The 22,613-nt window shown below is 45.2% G+C and overlaps 1 protein-coding gene across 5 annotated transcripts in view; it reads right to left on the bottom strand.

The window, feature by feature from the left end:
• Positions 1–22,613, bottom strand: part of ARHGAP10 (Rho GTPase activating protein 10) — a 256,451-nt gene that overhangs the window by 742 nt on the left and 233,096 nt on the right. For all 5 annotated transcript variants that reach the window (XM_036312231.1, XM_036312230.1, XM_036312234.1 and 2 more), the window contains 3 exons: positions 20,360–20,507; positions 3,764–3,916; positions 2,837–2,928 (listed from right to left, as the gene is read on the bottom strand). In XM_036312231.1, coding sequence (XP_036168124.1) covers positions 2,837–2,928; positions 3,764–3,916; positions 20,360–20,507 — 393 coding nt within the window. Of the gene's footprint in view, positions 1–2,836; positions 2,929–3,763; positions 3,917–20,359; positions 20,508–22,613 lie in introns of those variants that run through there.

The following is a 22,613-nucleotide window of genomic DNA, read 5'->3' as shown; positions in this document are numbered from 1 at the left end:
ATCAAAATACCCCAAGTACTTGCTCCCTGTGAATTCATTGTACTGCTGTGTATCTTTATATATATATATATATATATATATATATATATATATATATATATATATATAGTTTTAATGATTTCTAAGAGGGAGAGGGAGAGAACGAAACATCAATGATGAGAGAGAATCATTGATCTGTTGTCTCCTGCAAGCCCACTACTGGGGATCAAGCCTGAAACCCAGGCATGTGCCCTTGACCGGAATCGAACTCAGAACCCTTCAGTCCGCAGGCCGATGCTCTATGCACTGAGCCAGAAACAGCTAGGGCTGCTGTGTATCTTGAAGGCTCAACCAATAGTGAAGATGGCCACAGTGCTCCCAGGTCAGCAACATCCTCCAACCACAGAGGAACATGTGCTACATTCAAAGTCCCACCTTCCATGACCCAAAACGCTGTCTTGACAAACATCAATCTGTGGACGTCCTTGAAGATCAAGATGAAAATAGCATGCACAGAGAACTTACGGACCAAATCCAGAGTCACACAGAGAATGGAAAAGCCAGGATCTGATCTCAGACTAACTTCACAGTTTACCATCCGTAACTACCTGCCATCAACCTGTCCTCCCCCAAACGCACTGAGATACTGGTATCTGTGCGTGTGTGTGTGTGCATGTGTGTTTGTGGCGAGAAACACACACACCACATAAACAGTCACGCACACCCACTTTTTTAGGATTCCGGCAAGTCATTGAAGACTTCAGAGGTGGAGAACTTCAGTCCCCAGTGCCAGACATCTACCATCCTTGCTCACAGAACTGACCCTCATCCCGGTGTCTGTGGGCCCAGAGGAGATGTCCCTGTCCCAGTGTGGTTCTGGATTTTGCCAGTAACTGGTTCAAGGTGAGTATATGATTCCATTCTGGCTATCAAGACAGGAGGGCAAGTAAACTAGGAAAGAAGTTCTGGAAAACTTTTCTCATTCTAAGAAAAGAAAGGGAACACAAGCAAGGAAGAGGCACCCTTCTGCTAGGGTTGTGTGTGGCCACGGTGCCTGCACCTGTGCGGCCATCCTGGCTGCACATCCTGGCTGCGTGGGGAAAGCCAGCCAGACGCCCCGCCCCGAGCTGAGGATGCGTCAGCAGAGGGGACACTGTGGCGGTGGAGAATGTGCGTGAACCAACCCTAGAGCTCCCGATGCCCAGGCTTCCTGCAGTGTGAGCTAATCCATCTTCATGAATAATTTACCTCCTGTGTCAGTTTCTGTTACTGCAGCACAAGGCCTCCTAATAGATACACCCCTACCCAGGTAAATATCTCAACAGTCCTGGGAAGGGATTCCAGAGGCTCCCAAACAAATCTAATCACACAATGCAAAAATTTGCCATCCTTCCTCAAATGGGTAGGTTTCAATGCTACATCCCAGCTTCCTCTTCTGCCATATGAGGTGCCAACAAGTGGCAGGCCCGGAGCAGGGCGGCTATGTCACCACACTCTCTGCGTGGATGTACGCGATGGTGGCAGAGGGATGATCTTGCTTACGCTCCAAGATTAAAATTCCTCCACAAAATATAATTCTGTCAGATGTGGAGTTTTGTTGTGGTGGTTTGTTTTCTGTCACTATCAGGAGTCCCGGGCCCTCAAGAGTACACATATATAGAAATCTCTTCTAAAAGAGGCAACGTGCTTCCTAAAAACACAATCACCAACAAATGCCGCATTGCTGACAATATACCACTATGCACTGTGCTGATACATTCCACGTATTCCAAATATTCTGGCTAATCAACCATTCCAGAACTAAGGTTCTGTTTCCCCAGAACTCTTTTGGGCAGCTCCACCCACACACGACATCACTGTTACCACAGCAACCAATGAATTTCATCATGAGCTAGACTAGAGAAGAAATAAAGGGGGGAGAGGGGGAGACATATATTCAACCATCAGGGTAATTTGTGAAATATTAAGCTGGGCATAGTTCCTAAATGATTGTGTATGAATAATAAACACACATAAAAAGGTGCACCCTTATTTCAATGTGAAAAGTCAATACCCATATCTATATTCACACATTATTCAAATCAGCAAAAATCATGTAGAGCAGAGGAAGAGTAAGGGAATTATAAACCAAAATTTTTCTATAATAGTTCCCTTTCAGTAACTCAGATTTGGCAAACCTGATTTGGGAGGCTTGGTTGGGAACTCAGAGAAAAAACAATGGATGCAAAATCGGAAATATTCTTACCCTGGCCAGCGTTTGTAAGTGGTTAGAGCATCAGTGCACAAAACCAAAGGGTCTCTGGTTCCATTCCTGGTCAAGGGCACATAACAAGGTTTGATCCTGGTCCCTAATGGGGTGTGTGCAGGAGGCAACCAATCAATATATCTCTCTCACCTCTCTCTCTCTCTCTCTCTCTCTCTCTCTCTCTCTCTCTCTCTCTCTCTCTATATATATATATATATATATATATATATATATATATATATATATTCCTCAGGTGAGAATTAACAAAATAAAAAAAGAAATATATTTTAATTCCACTGGCACTAGCTTCTCTGCATCAGGAGATTAGGAGAAAGATGTCCTCAATGAAGACCCAAAGAGTTAAAAGGGTTGGAGAATAACCAAGATGAAGGCAGGGGTGGGTGCTAGCCATCCAAACAGCTGCTGGCGTCCCGTTCCGGGGGGTGGGGGGTGGGGTGGGAGTGGGGAGGACCAGCTCTCTCCTGTCCAGAACATAATGGGAGAGTCTTGTGCTCCTGACAATGCTCCAACCAGGGACCACCTGGTCTAGGCGGTAGACATTCTGGGTTGTAGACAGAATATATCCGATCACAAAGCTCTCAGAGCACTCACCATCCTCAAAAATTGCTCCTATTTCGAACGATAACTCGGAGCTGTGTTCTGCTTCACACGGATACACCGCTCGAGCCTTCCGACTGGTGACGCTGAGAAGGGACAGGGACAGACACAAATTAACACGTGGAGAAACTAGGGGAGAGAAACCTCACCTCCCGCCACCTCCCATTTCCCAGGTCTCATTTCTATGTCACTGGTGGGACAACTTCCACCAAAGAAAGTAGGGAAGTGAACATCAGGCACAAGCACAGCACTTGATTTTCAAGTAAATGATGGGCTTCAAATTCAAACGTTTCTTTAGGGAGCCTCTCTGAGCAGCTTTCACTGAAACGCTTCCCTAGTTCTCCTCTCCGCCTGGCGGGACGCCCTTTCCGATCCTTCCGTGCCATCAGCACCACCGGGCATGTGTATTTCCTAAGCACTGTGGTCCATCTATTGGGAAAAGCTCCAGTGTCTTGAGCCAGAAGACACAGCAGCGACAGGCAGAGGCACACATGTGCTCCGTGGCTTCCACAATGCCCTGCGGACACTGATCTGTCTGGACCGACGGTCAGCTTCCATGCCCTCTGGAAGGGGCCTGTTCACCACTGTTCCCAGTGTCCCGTGAACCCTCCTTTAAAACAAAGCATGTGCTTTATAGTCATGTATAAAAAGTTGTTCTAAAATGAATGAATAGTTTCAAAACTGCAACATCGGCACCAAAAAGAGTAGGTTTGAGCAGGTCTCAGATGAGGTAAATTTCTCCCGAGAATGTCCTTGCTCAGGAACAGGGGTTCGGCCCTGAGACAAGGTTGTAAGTGTTGCCCAGGAGGCCGGAGGAGCCCAAGCCAGCCTTTTCCAGCCGAGGACACGAGCACCTGCTCGGGTTAAGGAGCCCCGTCCATGTGCTGTCACCGTCCTCTACATCCCTTCCCAACCATGTACCTTTCAGGTGGCTTGTCCGCTGGGGTGGCAGGAGGACAGGAAAGGAAAGGTGACAACTTGGGTGAAGGAGGGGTAACAGCTCGGTTGCAGCTCAGTGTGGTCGGAGACTGCGGGTTAAGCCACTGGACCATCGGTGGTCGGGTCTGGCTTGAGCTAAGGATGGAAGTTTGAAGAACCGGATTTAATAGTATAAAGGCCACAGAACCCCAAACACATGACACCTCAATCCTCAATAGCTAGGATGATGGCTCCCTTGTCTCTCCAGATGAACAGAAAGAGAGTCCTCTCCACATGCTGTTCGAACCCCAAAAGCCACACCCCAAACTAGCGGCACCTTGTACTTCTCCAGGTTAGTGGAGAAGGTCGAGTCTCGTCCAACCTGGCCAGGTATCAGCTCACTAATTAGGGCACCGGAATCCAAGTGCCCAGAATAGTTGCTGGGACTTTTGAGGTTTTCTGTTTATGAGGAAAGTCAAATGAATGTGCAGCAGACATGGCAGCCTAGAGCTCCAAAAATTCAGCATGTGGCCTTTGGATGTTTAAAGCTTTTTTATCTGGTCATAAACATGTAGCAACTCAGAAGAAAACGCAGTGGGAACCAAGAGCCCTCTGGAGAGGACTAGACTAGCTTTAAAGGAGAAAGCAACGAATAGCAAAAACCTTTGGTGACCTGAACATTCCCTAACATTTGCAAATTTCAAAAAAAAAAAATTAATGGAAAAGGTCAGTGAACAGGCTCCTGGAGGGGCCTCTAAACACAAAGGGAGAGTCCATACAGGTGTGTTGACCTGAATTACATTCTTCTCCAGGCATCCACGTGGGAGGCGTGTGGTGATGGTCCCTGAAGCTCACTTTACAAGCCCCTCCTTCCATTCCGTCTCACTTTCAGCACACACGTCTTCCATAGCTGCTCAGGCCCAGGTGCTCCTCACCTCAAACTCACCCTCTTCAGCTAACACGTTTCCACGAGCAGCTGCTTCCTGTCCTTCCACACTCCTGAGCATTGCTTTGAGTCTTCCTTCTCTAGAAAAACTAATACCACACTCTGTCCAGTTTTACTTCAAATTCTTCCCAGGCTGTTCCTCTGCCCACCTTCTCCTCATTATCAGGAGACCATCCCATTCTCACCACCTTGTGTCTGTTACCACTGTGGTCTCTTGGCTCATCTCCAGCCCATTCCTCCAACCCTGCCAGCTCAATCGGACACATTCAGCCACCGAAGATCCAGTCTACCCAACCTGCCTCCCCCAGAACCAGTGTGCCCCCACCTGCCCTCCAGGGGCTCTCCTGCCCTCGTAGACTGCCTGTTTGCCTGCAGCCCTGCTTCCCTGAGTTTGACACACACTCTGCCTCCCGTTTCTCCTCAACTCTCAGCCTCCCCAGTCCCTCTGCCTGGTCAAAGCTGTCTCTAGCTCAGCTCAGCTCAGCTCGTCACCCCAATACTTCTCCTTTGGCCTAAGTCACCGATCTTCCCTAAGGCCCATCACACCAATAAACAGGAGGGCAGGTTGACCTGAGCTGTTCTGTGATAGTTTCCGATACTTCTCTTGCCTTCTGGGCAAGAGCAAGTCTTTAGCTCTTTCTGTATACTTCAATGGCCCGGAAGACTGCTAGTCACACGAAGTCTTTGACCAACATCCGAACAATAAATCTAGGTGTTCTATAACTAAAGTTGGATTTTATAAATCAGGTACCTGAAATATTCCACTATTGACTTGATATTTAGCTCACAGGTTTCCTATCCTTTGATCAGGAAAAGGGGGTAGGGGATGTGCTTTTAAAAAACATTGTTCTTTGAATGACTTATTTATAACACCCCTATCCAGCCGTTCATTTGGAAGTCACAAAACCTATCTCGTACACAGCAAAGACACCCATAACTCTCAAAGTGATCTGTGTCACCAGCAGCAAAAGTCACTCCATTCTTCACCTGAAAATGTCTTCCTAATCAGGAAGGGAGAGGAAGGGTGAGTGGAGCTCTGACAGAGAATTTAAGACTGCCATTAGCCAAACAATCGCCATTTTGTCTCCTAGCAATGATTCAAGGTGCTTGAACAAGGGCGGTGGTGGTGGTGGAAGATGAGATGTCTTACCACACCCCCGTCAACTCTTTCTGGTCATAAATAGCCAAGCGATTAAATGATGGTCATCCATCTGCTCAGAGGGAGGACAGTGATGGGATAAAGATAAACAATGTGACTATATTTATAAGGCTCTTTAAAAACACAGATCATAAATTCTATAGTTATCTACGTAATCATCACATCTTTCTTTTAAAAAAAGTCTGTTTGTTCTGTTGTTTTTTTTAAATAAAGGGAAAATAACATTTTCAGAAAGCAAAAGAATTGTTGGAATGGCGGATGCAGAAGGTAAGGGCCGTAGCTGGGCTTTCTCCTTCTTGTCCCAAAGCAGAACTCAGAATCAGCAGCCTTTTCCTGGGTCCAGTTCTCGACCTTTTTTGTTCGTTTGTTTGTTCTCTGTGATCTTTTTCTTGTCGTTTAAAATATAGATGTGTTACATGACCCAACACTGACCAGCTCACCAGGACAGCCTGTCAGACTTCCCACTTAGACTTAAATTTCTGTAGTGGAGTTTCCGTCTTCTCCACAATATCTCAGAAGCCTCAGCTAGTGCCTCTCTGGATTCCAGAATCCCAAGTGGGCACAAACATTGCAAGCTGGGACGTTCATAACAGGCAGCAAAACACAGGTCTGGAGACGAGGCGTAAGAAGTCACGTGGAGAATCGAAGTCCTATGGAGGAGGAGACCCACGCGAACAAAACAAAGTTTGGAAACAGAACAGAGTAGCTGCTTGGATACAAGAAACTTTTCAGAGACTTTTTCACTGGGAAGGAATGGGAGGAGCAAGAAGTGGTTAAATAAATACACTGAAGACCTGAACATGAAATCTTACCTCAGACAGCAGCGGTCGGGTGAGGGTGTATTTCATAGGCTTCTCCCTAAGCAAACTGGCCATATTGTTCTGAAGCCAAGCAATTATAAACATGAGCTTCTTTTTGTAAACCATCTCCTACCTTCCAGAATTTGGGTAGGGGGTGTGTGTGTGTGTGTGTGTGTGTTAATAAGTATCAACATTTTTTTAACAATTTAATTCTTTAAAATATAATACTTATATTTTCTCAAAAAGCAGTAGAGGAAAATTTCTAAAAGTTCTGATACACTCTTCCTTTCTCTTCTTTGATTTAAAACATTGTAGAGGAATACTAAGCTATTTTGGAAATGGTGGCCCATAGCAAAGGTTTAGCACAGCGGTTTTCAACCTGCGGGTCGCGACCCCTTTGGGGGTCCAACGACCCTTTCACAGGGGTCGCCTAAGACCATCGGAAAACACATATATAATTACATATTGTTTTTGTGATTAATTACTATGCTTTAATTATGTTCAATTTGTAACAATGAAATTGGGAGTCACCACAACATGAGGAACTGTATTAAAGGGTCGCGGCATTAGGAAGGTTGAGAACCACTGGTCTAGCAGTTCTTCTCAACCTGTCTGCTAGGAGCGAATTAAGCTCCAAGGCATTCACAATGAATGAGCATCTCTCCTGTACATCTAGAATGTTTCTAGCCACCTATATGTTGGGAGACAATTCTCTGTGTGTCTCTCGTGTTTCTGCATATGTTACAAACAGAGGCACTGGCTGCCTTTGTTCGGGATTATAGAGCAAACAGGGCAGATCGAGATTGTGACTTTCCTGGAGCAAAGGGCAGGTTTACTGCCCTTCCTAAAAGATCTGGGTTTCCTAAACTCCAGGTTCCTCTCCTGTCACACTCCATGGAGGTGTTGCCTGGCCCAAAGGCACCAGCTGAGGGGAATTGGGACAGGAAGTGACACGCCTGATAGGCACTGCTATGATCAGTGGAGTCCGCTGCCAGCATCCACGACACCACCACCGGCAATTAGGGAAGCTGGCAAGCAGAGTACAATTTCGAACCTCACAGTTCCTTACATGAACACCTTGGGAAAACTGAGAAAATACTGAGGCCATTTTCCTATTCTGTGGCTTAGCAGAGAATCCTGGCTAAGAAAGTTTTTGGGTTAAAGATCAAAAATGATGGATGACATAAGCATAGAAATCTCCTTACCTAGTAGAACATAAGGAAATGGTTTATTGTGTTTGTTTTTTTTTTAATATTTTTTAAATTGATTTCAGAAAGGAAGGGAAAGGGCGAGTGAGGTAGAAACATCAATGATGAGAACAATCATTATTGGCTGCCTCCTGCACATCCCCGGCATGTGTCCAAACCGGGAATCAAACTTTGACCTCCTGGTTCATAGGTCAACGCTCAACCCCTGAGGCACACCAGCTGGGCCATAATGAAATGTTTTGAGTGTCCTCTCCTACCACCTCCCAAATTTAAAACTGTTGTTTAAAATCTCCTTATTTCCTTCTTCCTGCTGCCACTATAACGAAGGATTTTTGATGAGTAAGACCGGCATGATCACAAGCCACCAATTTTATTTAATGATGAGCTGCTGACCAATTACAAAAAAAACGTGCCTAAATGCTACATGTTTCCTGAAAGGCAACTTGTGCTTTGCAAAAATGGAGACAGAGTAGTCAACTCCTCCTGAAAAGCTCAGAAACCACATTCACCAAAACAAAAATAGATTCCAGAGAAACAGTAATATCTGTTTGTTTGCTATCTTCCTGATTTCACACACTAAATGGCAAGAATCTTTTAAAAAAGAAAGCCTCTCCACTCCACACGGGGAAGCAACGTCACCACCTTGCTTTAAGGAGAAATGTTTCCTTCTGAAAGACAGGGACAAATGGACAAGAGGGTCTCACTAAAAACACATAGAAGATCCATATCACTAACTCAGAAACTCAGCCTTGAAAGCACTTACACTGAAAGTCCACCTGGTCTGGCCAGCGTGGCTCAGTGGTTGAGCCTCGACCTATGAGCGTCAACCTATGAACGAGGAGGTCACAGTTCGATTCCCAGTCAGAGCACATGCCCAGGCTGCGGGCTTGATCCCCAGTGGGGGGCGTGCAGGAGGCAGCCGATCAATGATTCACTCTCATCATCATCCTCTCTCTCTCTCTCTCTCTCTCCCCCTCCCCCTCCCTCCCTCTCTGAAATCAATAAAAAAAAAAATATTTTAAAAAAATAGCCGAAACCGGTTTGGCTCGGTGGATAGAGCGTCGGCCTGCGGACTGAAAGGTCCCAGGTTCGATTCCGGTCAAGGGCATGTACCTGGGTTGCGGGCACATCCCCAGTAGGAGATGTGCAGGAGGCAGCTGATCGATGTTTCTAACTCTCTATCTCTCTCCCTTCCTCTCTGTAAAAAATCAATAAAATATATTTTTTAAAAAAAATAAAATAAAATAAAAAAAATAAAAAGAAAGTCCACCAGACTATTCCCAAGGCAACAAAGTCTCTTGTGTTTGTGCGGGGGGGGGGGGGGGGGGGGGGGGGGGGGTTGGGAAGATCAGCAGGGAGCGGAATAGGCATTTGTGAAAGTGAGGAGAGAATGCTCTTCTATAAAAAGCATCAACACACTTGCTTGGGAAAAACAGGCCTGTATTCCAGGCCAAGACCCTATGGCCTCTGCAGTGGGGAGGAACCGCTCTCAAGCACATGAAATTTGGACAGTAGCTGCATATGCTTACACTCTGCAGAGTTTATTCTTCTAAAATGTAACAAATCAGTGCTATGTGCTGCTTCTCATTCACACTGTGCCCAACAGTCTCCAATATCAGGCTCTACACTCTATGCAGAATAAAAACTTTTTGGCAGCAACAAAGCAAAGACATTTCAGAAATGGGGGCAGCGGTTAGGGGCCTTAACTTTTAAAATTGGACAACAGCTGCAGAGTCACCAGGGGGCTTCTGCACCTCACAAACATTTTCTGGCAATGCACAGCCAGGTCAGGCTCTGGGCAGCAGCCTTGAGCGCTGAGCGTGATTTAAAATTCAAAGGATGCAGAAGAGGGAGAATGCAAGTCAAGAAATGACTGCTTATAGGAAGTAATTAAATCCCCCAAATAGCAAGATATCTGATGGCGGTTATATGATGTCAGAATCCAATCAGAAGTTTTCGCTGGAATGAAAGATTTTAAAAACTCATTTATTTGCAAGGTCTCTGAGCAGAAACTAACACATTAGTGGAATGATCTTTCATTTCAGCCTGAGAAACACACAGCATAAGTCTAGAACAGCTGTCCTGGGCAAAAGTGTTTGAAAATGTTAATAAAGACAGAAGGAAATATTGTAGATCTGTATATTATGGGAAATCTCTGTTCCAATAAGTGCCACAGTTATTCCATAAGTGCCGGAGGGGGAGAATTCCACAGCCAGCACGCCGCTGGCTCCTACTGAGCTGGCAGAGGGGACAGCAGTGAAGAGAAGCAAACAGTCATGACAAGAGAGTCACCATCACCCACGGGACTGGGCAAGGAGGCCTTCACTGCCCCGGGAGGCTTCCAAACAAACCCTGTTTGCTCATCATTCATGGTCTGGGAACTATCAGTCAGGCCCCATGCCGGGCCTTGGGGACACCCAGGGGACTGTGACATCTGCTCTCCATGAGTACCCAGGCAAGGGGGCGGAGACTGACAACTGATCCTCATAATGCAAAGTAATGTGTGCCGTGTAGAGAGGTGCCCATGGCCCTCAGAGAACAGAGGAGGAAGCATCTAGCTACCATCGGGCATCCAGGAAGGCTTTCTAGAGGAGGCGGTGTCTGCCCTGAGCTGATGCTGCCATCATCAATATCACCCAAGCTCCTGCTGGGCACAACTGCACAGTCCAGCACTGAGCTAGACACAACTCATACAGGAGTCCATGCGTTCCTGACACACTACTATTCCACAGTACACGTGAGAAGACAGCCTGAGAAAAGTGAGAGTGACTTACAAATCATTTTATTTCCCGGAAAAAAACCCACAAAAAAACAAATAATCTACACCCAAGGGGAAAATTACTGATATTAAGTGGATGTCACCATTTTTTTAAAAATTGTGTGTTCACCACCCCAAGTCAAGTCTTCTTCCGTCACCACTTTAAATAAAAAAAATAAAAAAAAATGTTTTAAAGTTGCTAAATGCAATGTAGTGGGATTCTAGATTGGATGCTGGAATAAAAGAAGGGCACGAGTAAAAAGCCAGTGAAATCTAAATAAAGTTTGTAAGTTAATAATGTTGGACCGAGATAAATCACTTACTTTAAACAAAAGTCCCGTGGTGCCATGTAAGATGTTAATAGCGGGGAAAGCTGGGGAAGGGTTTATGGAAACACTTTTATTTATTTGGTGTTTCAAATCTGTTTTCATTTATTTTTTTGAGAGAGAAGAAGGGAGAGGGAGAGAGGGATAGAAACATCCATGAGAGAGAAACATGGACTGGCTGCCTCCTACACACCTCCTACTGGGAATCGAGCCTGCAACCGGGCATGTGCCCTGGCTGGGACTCGAACCTGGGACTTCTTGGTGCCTGGGGCAATGCCCAACCAATTCAGCTACATCGGCTGGGCTGTGGGAGCACTTTTATACTACTTTTGTGACTTTTCTGTAAATCTAAAACTATTTGAAAATACACTTTTAATTTTAATCAATAGGTTGTAAAAAGAATGACCCCAAATAAGCATTTTAATGACTGAAACACTAAAGGCCTCTTGAAATGACAATCACAAGCATAAGAAAAATGTTTGGTTGGTTCAATGACAAGAAAGAATTCCTGAGGGTTTCTTTAAAAAGTCACCTGCGCTGCCCATCTGAAAAATGGCAATTCACCAGGAAACTGACTTCTAAGAAACGGGACTCTTCCAACTAGGCTTGTTCTGTTTACAGGGTAGGCTGAGGTAAAGGGCAAGGCAGTGAATACTTTAGGGCAGTGGTTCTCAACCTCCTGGCCCTTTAAATACAGTTCCTCATGTTGTGACCCAACCATAAAATTATTTTCGTTGCTACTTCATAACTGTAATGTTGCTACTGTTACGAATCGTCATGTAAATATCTGGTATGCAGGATGGTCTTAGGTGACCCCAGTGAAAGGGTCGTTCGACCGCCAAAGGGGTCGCACGCGACCCACAGGTCGAGAACCGCTGCTTTAGGGTCTGAAGGCCACACATGGCAGGTCTCAGCTCCGCCAGCATTGCATCTAAAAAGCAGCCACAGACAAAATGCAAATAACTGGGTGGCTGTGTTCCAATAACACTTCAGTTATGAAAGCAGGCGGCAGTGAGCCATCGTTTGCTGACCCCTGGGTTAGAGGTAGGGATGACAGCAAATGCCCCTGCGCCCCCCTCTCCATCTCCACGGGCTTTGTGGCAGGGGGTCCCGTGTGCCCGGGGCCACCTGCACACACCGGGCTTCCCTGTGGAGAAGCTCTCTGCACCACTGCGCGCCTCCCGTGCAGGAGGGAGGCAGCCGATACGTCAGGCCGGCACGTAAAAGCAATAACTTGTTCACCCTAAAGAAAAAATGTCTTTTACAGGAGGCAGGTGGCCAGGGAGAAAAGGGCACCACAGGAAATGAGTCCCACACAGATAAGACAGAGCCTGTCGAAGAAGGACACGGCCACACTGAACGCTCAGCCTCGCCCTGTGAGATGTTCAGGCTTCTCGGTGACTTTCCTCCTTAACATGAGTGGGCCCCACCAGCCAGTCAGCTTGAAACTTACAAAAGCCACTCCTAGGGCGATCGCTTCCTGGGGTTTCGCTATAAAAGAACTGCCTTAGCATCCCACCTGCCCAGCCTTTCCCTCAGAGCATCCCCTGAATTCCACCCGTCTCCTTCCAGACGATCATTGCGGAATCGGGTACGGGGCCTGAACCGAGAAGGAACCATGGCTTCATTCCAGCCAGTGTCAGGGCTTTAGAGGTCTCTGCATAACTCACACATGTTCCTACCAGCTCAGCCCCCCTGTGAAAACAAGCTGCCACCCGACCTGAGGGCTGAACAGGGGTTGCAGCTGGGAAGGGCAACAGCATCACTCAGCTAAGAAAACCCTCCTGTTTCACACCAAACTGTTTGATGGGTTGCCTGTGGTGATAGAAGATGAGCCACTCACACTGTTCAGAATATGGAGCTGGTGGGGCCCCAGGGGGAACCCCAGGCCTTGGTCACGCAATATCCAAAGGTCCTATTCACAGGGGCTTCTACAAAGTAGATTCTGACACAGAGAGCTTGGCGAGGACCCAGGCTGAGTCCTCCTGGAAAACCTACAGCAACTTCTGGAAACAACACAACTTCGGGTCAACACCTAAGGCTTCTGCAGGTCTTGAGAGGTTCTGCAGGTCTCCCTGAGCTGTTAGTGAGGAGATTCTATAACGGACGAACCAGGAAGTCAGGGTAAGTGAAAATAAGAATATCAGGTTAGGTTCTCCAAGGGAAGGGAATGCCAAGCAGGTGGCTGCCCAGAGCTCCCGGGGGAGCAGGAATTGGGTTTTATTACATGTGGTTCCTTGAAACCTCACAACAGCCCGGAGGGGCGGGTGTTGTTATTCCCCTTTTACAGATAATCTTGCTAAGCCTTGGTTTGCTTACAAAATTGATAGAAGGCCCCCAAGGTTTTGAGAAGCAGAATGAGGCTTCACTGATTCTAAAATCAGTGCTTTTCTAAGTCTGGACTGTCTTCCAATGTGCAGGGAGCTCCAGGGCCCTGCCTGCATTTCAACACTGAGACGGACCCAGCCAATGAAACGAAAAAGGAAAACAAAACGAGACTAATGGGAAGACAATTTTTGAGTCTGAGGCAGAAAAACAGCTACTATAAAATTCAGACGTGTCTCTTTCTTTTGGAAAATCCACTTTTCATTATGGGGCTTTAATAAACACGCTAGCTTGAAAATAAAATCTCTACATTTATTTACAGCACAGCAAAGGAAGACAGGAATTAGGCCACACATCAGTGCAAAGTACACAATAAAAATATCAAAAACACCCTAGCAAGACACAGGGGGCGTTAAGATGTGAGGGTGTCTGGCCAGAGTGGCTCAGATGGTTGAGCGTTGTCCTGGGCACCAAAAGGTTGCCGTCAGGGCACATACCTGGGTTCAGTGCCCAGTCAGGGCCTTTACAGAAAGCAACTGATCAATGTTTCTCTCTCACGTGGCTCCCCCCCAACACACACCCCTCTGCCTTCCTCTAAGAATGTCCCACATGAGGATTTAAAAAAAAAAAATGTGAGCATACAAGGCATAATTTCTATACGAAGTTGGAGAGAAGACTCAAAGAAATACACAGGACAAAAACTGTGCCCCAAAGAAATGAATGTAAACAGACATTTGTGGTCCATGGCCAAGTATGTGGGCCCTGAGATTAGTTTCAAGAGCTTACTGAAGCTGAAGGGAGACAACTGGCTATCACGTTAATCACAGAAGATTATGGATGCTGCCTTGCTGCCAAATATCAAATGTCCAGGTCTCCCAGCCCTGTTTCAGGGGAAGATGCCCTCGTCCCCAAATCTCAGCCAAAGGTGTTGGATGATGAATGTGCAACAACCAGATTCAAGTGTTTATTCCCCAGACGTAATTATAAACCACAGCCACATGACAACGTAGGGTCACTGCGCCCTATTCTAACTAAGGGCAGCGACCAGCTGACAGCCAGTTACCTCACTGAGTCTCAAAATTGGGGGACACCTATAATTTGAACAATCTTCCCATTAAGCAACTAATTTCAATCCCAACAGTAAAACAAGTCACTGTGAGAGACATCCAACTCTGTCCCTTACAAGTCCTGAGGCTCAGGGCAACTTTCCTACCCTTCTCTGTGCCTCTGTTTCCCTCTCCAAAAATGAAGGTATGTCTATGGGGATTAAAATGAAATGTCATTTATAGAGCAGGTAAAACAGAGTCTGTTGACCACCAATAATTAAAGTTCCATGGTTTCTGAGAAACACAACCTATCGAATCAAGCCATCTCTGCAGCCACTGACCACCAGCACTGCTGAAGCAAAATTTCTCCCCCTGTAGGCCCCAGCCCCGCCACAGAAAGTCCAAAAAGAGCTAACTTCTGAGTAGCATTTACAAAGCTACTGTAGGCTCACAGCAAGGTGCTACACTTCTCCTGCTCTTTGGCCCGATTCCTTCTTACATTGGGCTATCTTAGACTTTAAACTTTCTGAACCCACCCAGGGACCTTACTGCTCACTTAGGTATGGGAGAAGGAACTGGCTTCCACATCATTCTTCACAGCACCCAGCACCCGAGAACACACCCTTTCCAATGCAGGCAGGAGCTCTACCAGAGATCTCAATGTACCCCACCTTCTGTAACCAGTCTGCAGGTGAGTAGAGCAAAGGTGCTAACCTTACTAGGATGGGTCCTCCCTATTGGCCAAAAAAATGCTAGGACAGGGCAGTTCATTCCTTTAGGTTAATGATCACCCTTGCCTGATCTCTTTTTAAATCTGCATAGCTTTCATCCCCTTGTTACAAATGCAACATAGGTTCATTTTAGTCAAATTAGTAATAAAGCAGATGTGCAAAAAAAAAAAAAAATTAAAAGTTTTAAAATATAAACTCCCTATTTGTTCTTCAAACAATAATCATAATAAAAGAGGTAAAAATATAGGCCACCAACTTACAGGGTGAACTGACTGCCCCTGGCAAAAGGGTTGGAGCAGCAAAGTAGAGGAGGGATGGGCTGAGACACCCTCCCTGAAGTGGGGGAGGGGAGGGAAAAGGGAAAGAAACAAAAACAAGGTGAGCACAACGTTTGCCTATCACTGCTGCCACCTTAAAATTTCTAGCTGTGAGGCAGATTTCACAGATATGTTAAAAAAATATTTAAGATGATTTTTTTCTGAACTTTAAACAAATCATTCATGGCTTGTAGAATACTAAGCCACAAATCAAGTGTAAGGGGCACTTTGATATTTCCCGGGAAAATCCATCCACTTCCTAAAAAGCAATCGTGGAAGCAACATCAAGTGATGGGAAATGCCAAGTCACTGTCTATGGGAAAGCTCTGTGTTTGCCCAGCCTTAAGGAAGCAGGTTATTTCCTGCACACACAGTCCAGGGGTGACAGGTACCGGCTGTCAAGGAGGATGGGATTTTAAGCAACTAACATCAAGTCTGGGTGGACAGACATCTCTGCCTAGAAGCAGATCAGGGCACCCCCGGGAGAGATGCGTCAGGAATACCTGGACATTCCGGATAAACCAGGCCAAGCCTCTCATCCAGGGAGAGAGGAATCCGCCACCCTCCTGGCTTCCCAGAGCACCCACATCTCCAGCAACTAAGAGCTTCTCAAGATGCTGCCATCCAAGCATGGGAGCTGCCTGCAGAAAAGGCGGTCTTGCTTCTCTTGGGAACTCTGTGGAGGCAGCTGAAAGCAATGCCCGAAGTTACTTAAACGAGATTTGCTTCTGTGGCAGGGAACTTAACAGGATTACTTGTCAAGGACCTGCCCCTTCACTTATAATGGAAGAAAACCTGTTCAGAGGGAACTACTTCATTGGGGGAAAAATGACCTGGGAACATCTGAAATACCTTGACCTATGATGTAATAATGTCCTCCAAGGAGACTGAGCCAGCGATTCTTCACTGGCCATGAAGTCACCTATCACCTCGCTGAGTGTACAGGTAAGTAATAGCTCCAGATTGATTGACTGCAATGAATAACACCCGCAAGTCATAACCATCAGCAGAACCCAAGAAATCCAATTCTGCTGCACTGTCTTCTACCTGTCAGAGGCCACAGCTATGTTTATGCACAGCCTATACTTCAGCTTCTCGGCTGCTATAGGTTTCCTCTGCCAATTGGCTCTCTGGTGGCTGGGGTCACGGTGTTTCTGTGCAACAGAGCTACCGGGTCCCAGGTGTGATCACAAACATTTTGGACTCCACTTTTCATGACCTGAGATAAGGCAAGTGTACATTTTGGAACAGAGCGTCACACCAGGCAGCCCAGGCACTGCCTCCTTTTTAAGCCCTGAGCAGGGTTTTAATGCCCCCACAGCAACATTGGGTTTATTAAAAGGGATCTTAATCGGCATTTGCTCAGATCCAACTATATTTCATATTGTACGGTGGTATGCAGAGATAATGGATTAAAAAAAGACCACTACACACTCAATGAAAACTAAATTTACAAAAGCTAAGGAAAACAAAGAAAAATGTTATAAAGAGAAAATGGTGAGATTAATACTGGGTAATTTCTAGAGGAGTTTTGATGTTTAGAAAAAAGGAATATGGATCAGAAACCAAACATAGTTGCCTAAGAGACATTTAGTGATATGCAGAAAGAAATGAGATTTCCAAAAAGAAAAGTTTTGTTTAATAATACATCATAATTAAGATGGGATATAAAATGTGTTTTGATAACTACATCAATATCACTAAAATGTTCAGAGTATAAGCCCCAGTTTCTATCACTAAGAACTTTACAATCTTTCTTGGCATGAGGGAAAGATTAGAGAGTGCTATGGACTGAATGTTTGTGTGCCCCCCCCCCCCAAAAAAACACAAACAAACAAGACTTCTAGATTGAAACCTTACCCCCTACCGTGAGATGGTGAGGAGACAGGGCCTTTGGGGAGGTGATCAGGATTAGATGAGGTCATGAGAGTGGAACTCTCACGAGTGGGATTAGTGTCCTTTAAGAGTCGTGCAGCCAGCAGTCTGTGGAAGAGGGCTCTCACCAGAACCTGGCAACCCACCCTCCACAGCTGCGGGAAATAAATTTCTGTTGTTTACAAGCCACTCAATCAAAGTATTTTTGCTATAGCAGCCAGAATTGACTAAAATAGATAGATAGGCAGGCAGAATGAGATTTGATATAGATATACAGGTACACACACACACACACACACACACACACACGTAACTATCAAATAACACTAAAAGGTAAATATTAACTCACACTAGAAGGAATATTTTCCTATTGTCAAGTAACGGGTGTAGACAGATAAAAGTAGTATTTAGAATCTTCCTGTAGACAAGAGGGCTAGAGAAAGCTTCCTGAAGGTGAAAACAAAATTAGACCCTGAAGATCGGTCAGATTTGTCTTGAGCAAAGAAGGAAGGGAGACATTTCAGGCAGAGAGAATCAAAGTATGTGTGACGCACACAAGGGCCACTGGAGGATTAGGTTAGAAATGCAGTTTCAGGCTCCCCCTCAAACCTAAGCATCACCCGGGGGTGGGGCCCAGCAGTGTGGGCTTAACAAGGCCTCAATGGGGTCCTGACATGAGCTCAAGTTCAAGTCACACCCATGACTTCATTATAAATCTGGACCGCAATATGCTTTCAAGTAAATGCTTTAGGAAATATACAAACAGACTGGTGGTTGCCTGGGGGTGGGGGGACTGGGTGAGAAAGCTGAAGGGATTGAGAAGTACAGATTGGTAGTTACACAATAGTCCCAGGGATGGAAAGTACAGCATAGGGAATACAGTCAATAACATTGTAATAACTCTGTTTGGTGCCTGGTGGGTACTGAAATATCAGGGGGATCACTACGTAAAATATATGATTGTTTAGCACTATGCTGTACACCTGGAACTATTATAAAATAATACTGACTTTCAACTGTAATTTAAATAGAGATAGACAAGAAACACTCTATAAATTTAAGAGAAATATGCGTCTATTTTATCTAATGCACAGAAAAATTCAAGTTCTTGATTCCAGACTTCCTTCAACTTCTATTTTCCGCTCTTCCTTTTTGGCCTCTGTGTTGGAGTGCTTTCCATGACATTTTAAAATTGGTGTGAATGGGAAGCTGGGGAATTCACTCCTCATTTGATTTATGACCAAAAATATCAAGCTCTTCATGTTTCAGGCATGGACGTGCTATGAATTGAGCACCGGCTATACTGTGGCTCCTGTCCCTTTTCTACAGAATCACAATGGAAGAAGGATGCCTGACTAAACTGTACTCCACTGACTGTGGCAAATGCTCACTGAAAGGAATAATTAAGAGATCTGGTTTTTGCTTTAAACCCACACACGTGCAACGAATTCCACCTGGGAGTGCCCAGGATTACAGATTCCAGGTTCCTATGTACCCACTGTCACTGTTGCTAGGATTACTAAAGAGAAAAAAATATATTCATTCAGGAAAAATGACAGTAAAAATGACAAGCAGGTTTGAGTAACATCTAATTTAAATCCACAACACACAGTCTTCAGCATGCATAGATGACGATTTTGGAGGGGATTTCATCTGGAGACTGTGATTCCTACTTTGAGTTTCACTTTGCTTTTCAGTTAGATTTTTCAAAGTATTCAGATGACCCCAAACTTGAGCATAACAAGTTTCTCCAGTCCCTTTTAATACATAATAAGTTCCTAATGATTTCACATGAATCCAGTAGTAACTATTAAAAGCCATGTAATGTGACGCACACTTTCCAATTCCATTTAAAGTCCCAAGAATGCCCGCCTAGGGTTAATGACATCGTTATCTATGAGTTATCTTAAGCAACCTTTATTATTTATTAATTTATTTTTTTATCCTTACTCGAGGACATGTTCACTGATTCAAGAGAGAGACGGGGGTGGAGGATGGGGGTGAGAAAGAAACAATGATGTGAGAGAGAAACATCGAATGGCTGCCTCCCAACTGGGGACTGAACCTGAAACCTAGGTATGCGCCCTGACCAAGAATCCAACCAGAAACTTTCCGGTAAATGGGATGATGCTCCAATTAGCTGAGCCACCAGCCATGGCTAAAAGTTTTTTTTAGCTTTAAACACAGGATACCCTAATACTCTCAGTCTGAATTATAAAATGAATTTTGGGTGCAATTTGATTGAATATTCAAGTAAGGAATGGAATTATTAGCGGAGTTCTTTTTTATCTTTCTGAGCATTTGTTTGAAATTTGATGCTCTTTTGATGACCCTCCACACCAGCAATCCTCATTCACTCCACAGCCTGGTAAGCACAAAAAGACAGACATTTATGTAGTCAAACCAGGTCCATGGAATTGTGTTTGTATTGGTGTTGGTTGTCCTAATATCCCTAAGCTGACCTGTACATGTTTGGCATGAAACCAAACTGAGAAGATAAAATCAAATATTCCATCCATCAACTGTCAATTATGCAGGGTACCATGAAGTAAATAGAGCAGAATGCTAGCTATAAAGCCCTCAAAAATCCACACAACTAAAATATCCTTCTACCAATAGCTTCAACAGTCTATCGATCACAATGCACGCATTCTCATATCTGCAGAAGTTTGCATAACCAGTGGGAACTCATCCCGAGGAGGACAATAACAAAGCTCCTTAGTGCAACCCAAAACTGACATGAGCTGAACTTGAAACAGACGGGAAACAGCACCCATCCACCCCTTCCATACCCACCCCTTCCATACCCACCCCTTCCATACCCACCCCTTCCATACCCACCCCTTCCATACCCACCCCTTCCATACCCGAAACACAGACACTGCTCAGGAAAGGCCTTTTGTGGGGACCTTTCTCCCTTTGGCAGCCCCGCTGACTAGAGAACAAAGGTTCTCAGATCTAACAGCTTCAGTACCCACTGGCCATGAAAGCTTCTAAACAAGTCGCACCAAAAGGTCAAAGAGGGAAAAAAGGGGGCATGTGTAATACTTTCAACAATAAAGATTATTTTAAAAAAAAGTCACAGCAAAGAAGCACAGTGAAACTTACGCCGCGGATGCCCAGTCTCCGTCAGTGACAAGGTGGTTTTTGTCTGGTCCAGGAAGCCCCTGGACAGTGGCAGTCGTGGGAGATGGGGAGGAAAGTGAGTCCAGACTGCTGGTGGGGGTGTCCTCCTTCGAAGGGTTGGGGCTGTCACCTGTGCAGGAGAAAAATAAGGCATCAACTTTCAAATGAATACTCAGGGGGGTAAAAAAACAACTCCACAAATAATTATACCACAGCACCTGATTAGTCAATCAAATTATATCCAAAATTACATTTACAAAGCAGCTTGAGAGTACTGGGTGTCCTGACTTTAAAGATTTTGTTGTCTGCTTTTTCAATCAAAGATGCTTAAAATGCGTCATAGATAATACACAGTGCGGAGTGTTTTCCCCAGGAGAAAACACAATGATCAAAATCAGATCAAATGGAAGATGAAAGCCTCAATAGCGGTCACAATGACTTCCTTATCTCTGAGGAGCACTGTTATAAATTACAAGGGTAACCTCAACAAGTCAGGGCAGCACACTGGCCCCACAAGGTCCAACCTCTCACTTCCTAGTCACCTGATAGTTCTTCTTAAATATATGTTTTTATTGATTTTTTTTAGAGTTAGGAAGGGAGAAAGAAGCATAGATGTGAGAGAGAAACAGCAATTAGTTGCCTCCAGTTTACACCCCAACCAGGAACCAAACCGGCAACTTGGGCACATACCCTGACCGGGAATTGAACCGGCAACCTTTTGGTGCACAGGTCATCTCTCAACTGAGCCACACTGGCCAGGGCACCTGATGGTTCTTTAAGTCATTGCCAGTCACCACGTAGCACTTAATAAATTAAAAAATTAAAAAATTCTAAAGGGACCTTGTCTTCTGAGCTGGATTACAATTTAATAGCCCAACTTATTAAAATTCCAGACACAGAGAAATTCCATTTCCCTGTGAACATTAGGGAGGATGTGACACAAGAATCGAGCCCAGGCAGTGACTCCAGAAGATGACATCAAACCAAAACTAAAGAGCATTTCAAAAATGGGTTGCATGATTCATTCATTCACAGAGGACCATTTTATGGAATACGGTTAGCATCATTTGTACACATTATGGTAGAAAACACAGAAGATGGAAAAGAGAGGCCCCTAAGAGCAGTGGTTTCCCTCAACTGGTCTTCTTGCTGTCATAGTATCCCAGCTACTACAGACACACCTGAACAGCACCCATCAGGGCTTGAAAACCCCTCAGCCAGACTGACACTCCCCTAAATATTAACCATTCCACTGCCTCGTAGAGGCAGCAATGTTCTATTAAGATGGCCCAGGTTTGGCATTTGTTTTATAGGTGATGGGTCTCAATAGCTGGCCAACAAAGTGCACCATGGAAGCAGGTAAGACATAAGGTGGAAGCCCACACCATCAGGCACAAAGAGCTTCTAGCCAATCAAACCTTACATTTCTCCTCAGCCCGAAATCCTCGAAACGGAGCATGCAGGAATGCCAGGAGCAGCAAGGAACTTGCTCTCAGAAAGCCATCTCAGACAGCTTTCACATCTACGAACAGGAAAGCACATGAGAAATGCTGGGCTCTGATTAAGCTAGATCCCAAGATGCTAATCTTGAAAATTGACTGTATGAAATCATTCTTATTTAACTCTGACCCAGCTTGCAACTAAGGCTAAGGGAGAGAACCTTAGAAATGGAAACCTAGAAAAGCTGATTTCAGGGAAGTAGATGATAAAGGGACATCGAGCTCATTTGCAGAAAAGAGCTGGATGGGCTTGAGCTATCCAGGCACCAGGGAAGAAGTAGCCTGCGTTTCCTAGTGGGCTGTATCCCGGAACAAAAATAAATCAAAAGGAAGTCATAGTGGCCTATCATTGGGTTTAAACTTGGCCCTTCTGGGGCTGAATGACTCTAATTAGCTAAATGCATTTGTAGTGGGGGGCTTTAGAGCTGATGGTAAAAGATGGAAGGAGGGATTCTTTATGGGGACAGTTATGGGAAGATACCTGGATGATCCTGTGAAGAAGGCTCTGGGAAAGAAGAGTTTTCTGAACCTTTTCTTTCATGAGTGTGCTGTCGGGGAAGGTGCAAGATGTGGTGGGGCGTGAGATGACCTGATGTCTGTGATCCGGTCTTCTCCCTGGTCTGTGTCGCCCCATAAAGCCTCACTCTGTCCCCATTCACAAATGTGCAACATAGTCTATGGCATGATTCCTCATTCAGTGAAGTCACCTTTCTACGGCCCTTCACTACAAAAGTGTT

Source organism: Myotis myotis, unplaced genomic scaffold (genome assembly GCF_014108235.1).
Source record: "Myotis myotis isolate mMyoMyo1 unplaced genomic scaffold, mMyoMyo1.p scaffold_m19_p_6, whole genome shotgun sequence".
In the NCBI taxonomy this organism is placed as follows: Eukaryota; Metazoa; Chordata; class Mammalia; order Chiroptera; family Vespertilionidae; genus Myotis; species Myotis myotis.
Note: the sequence above shows the minus strand (reverse complement) of the source record. Positions and strands in the feature narration are given on the sequence as shown.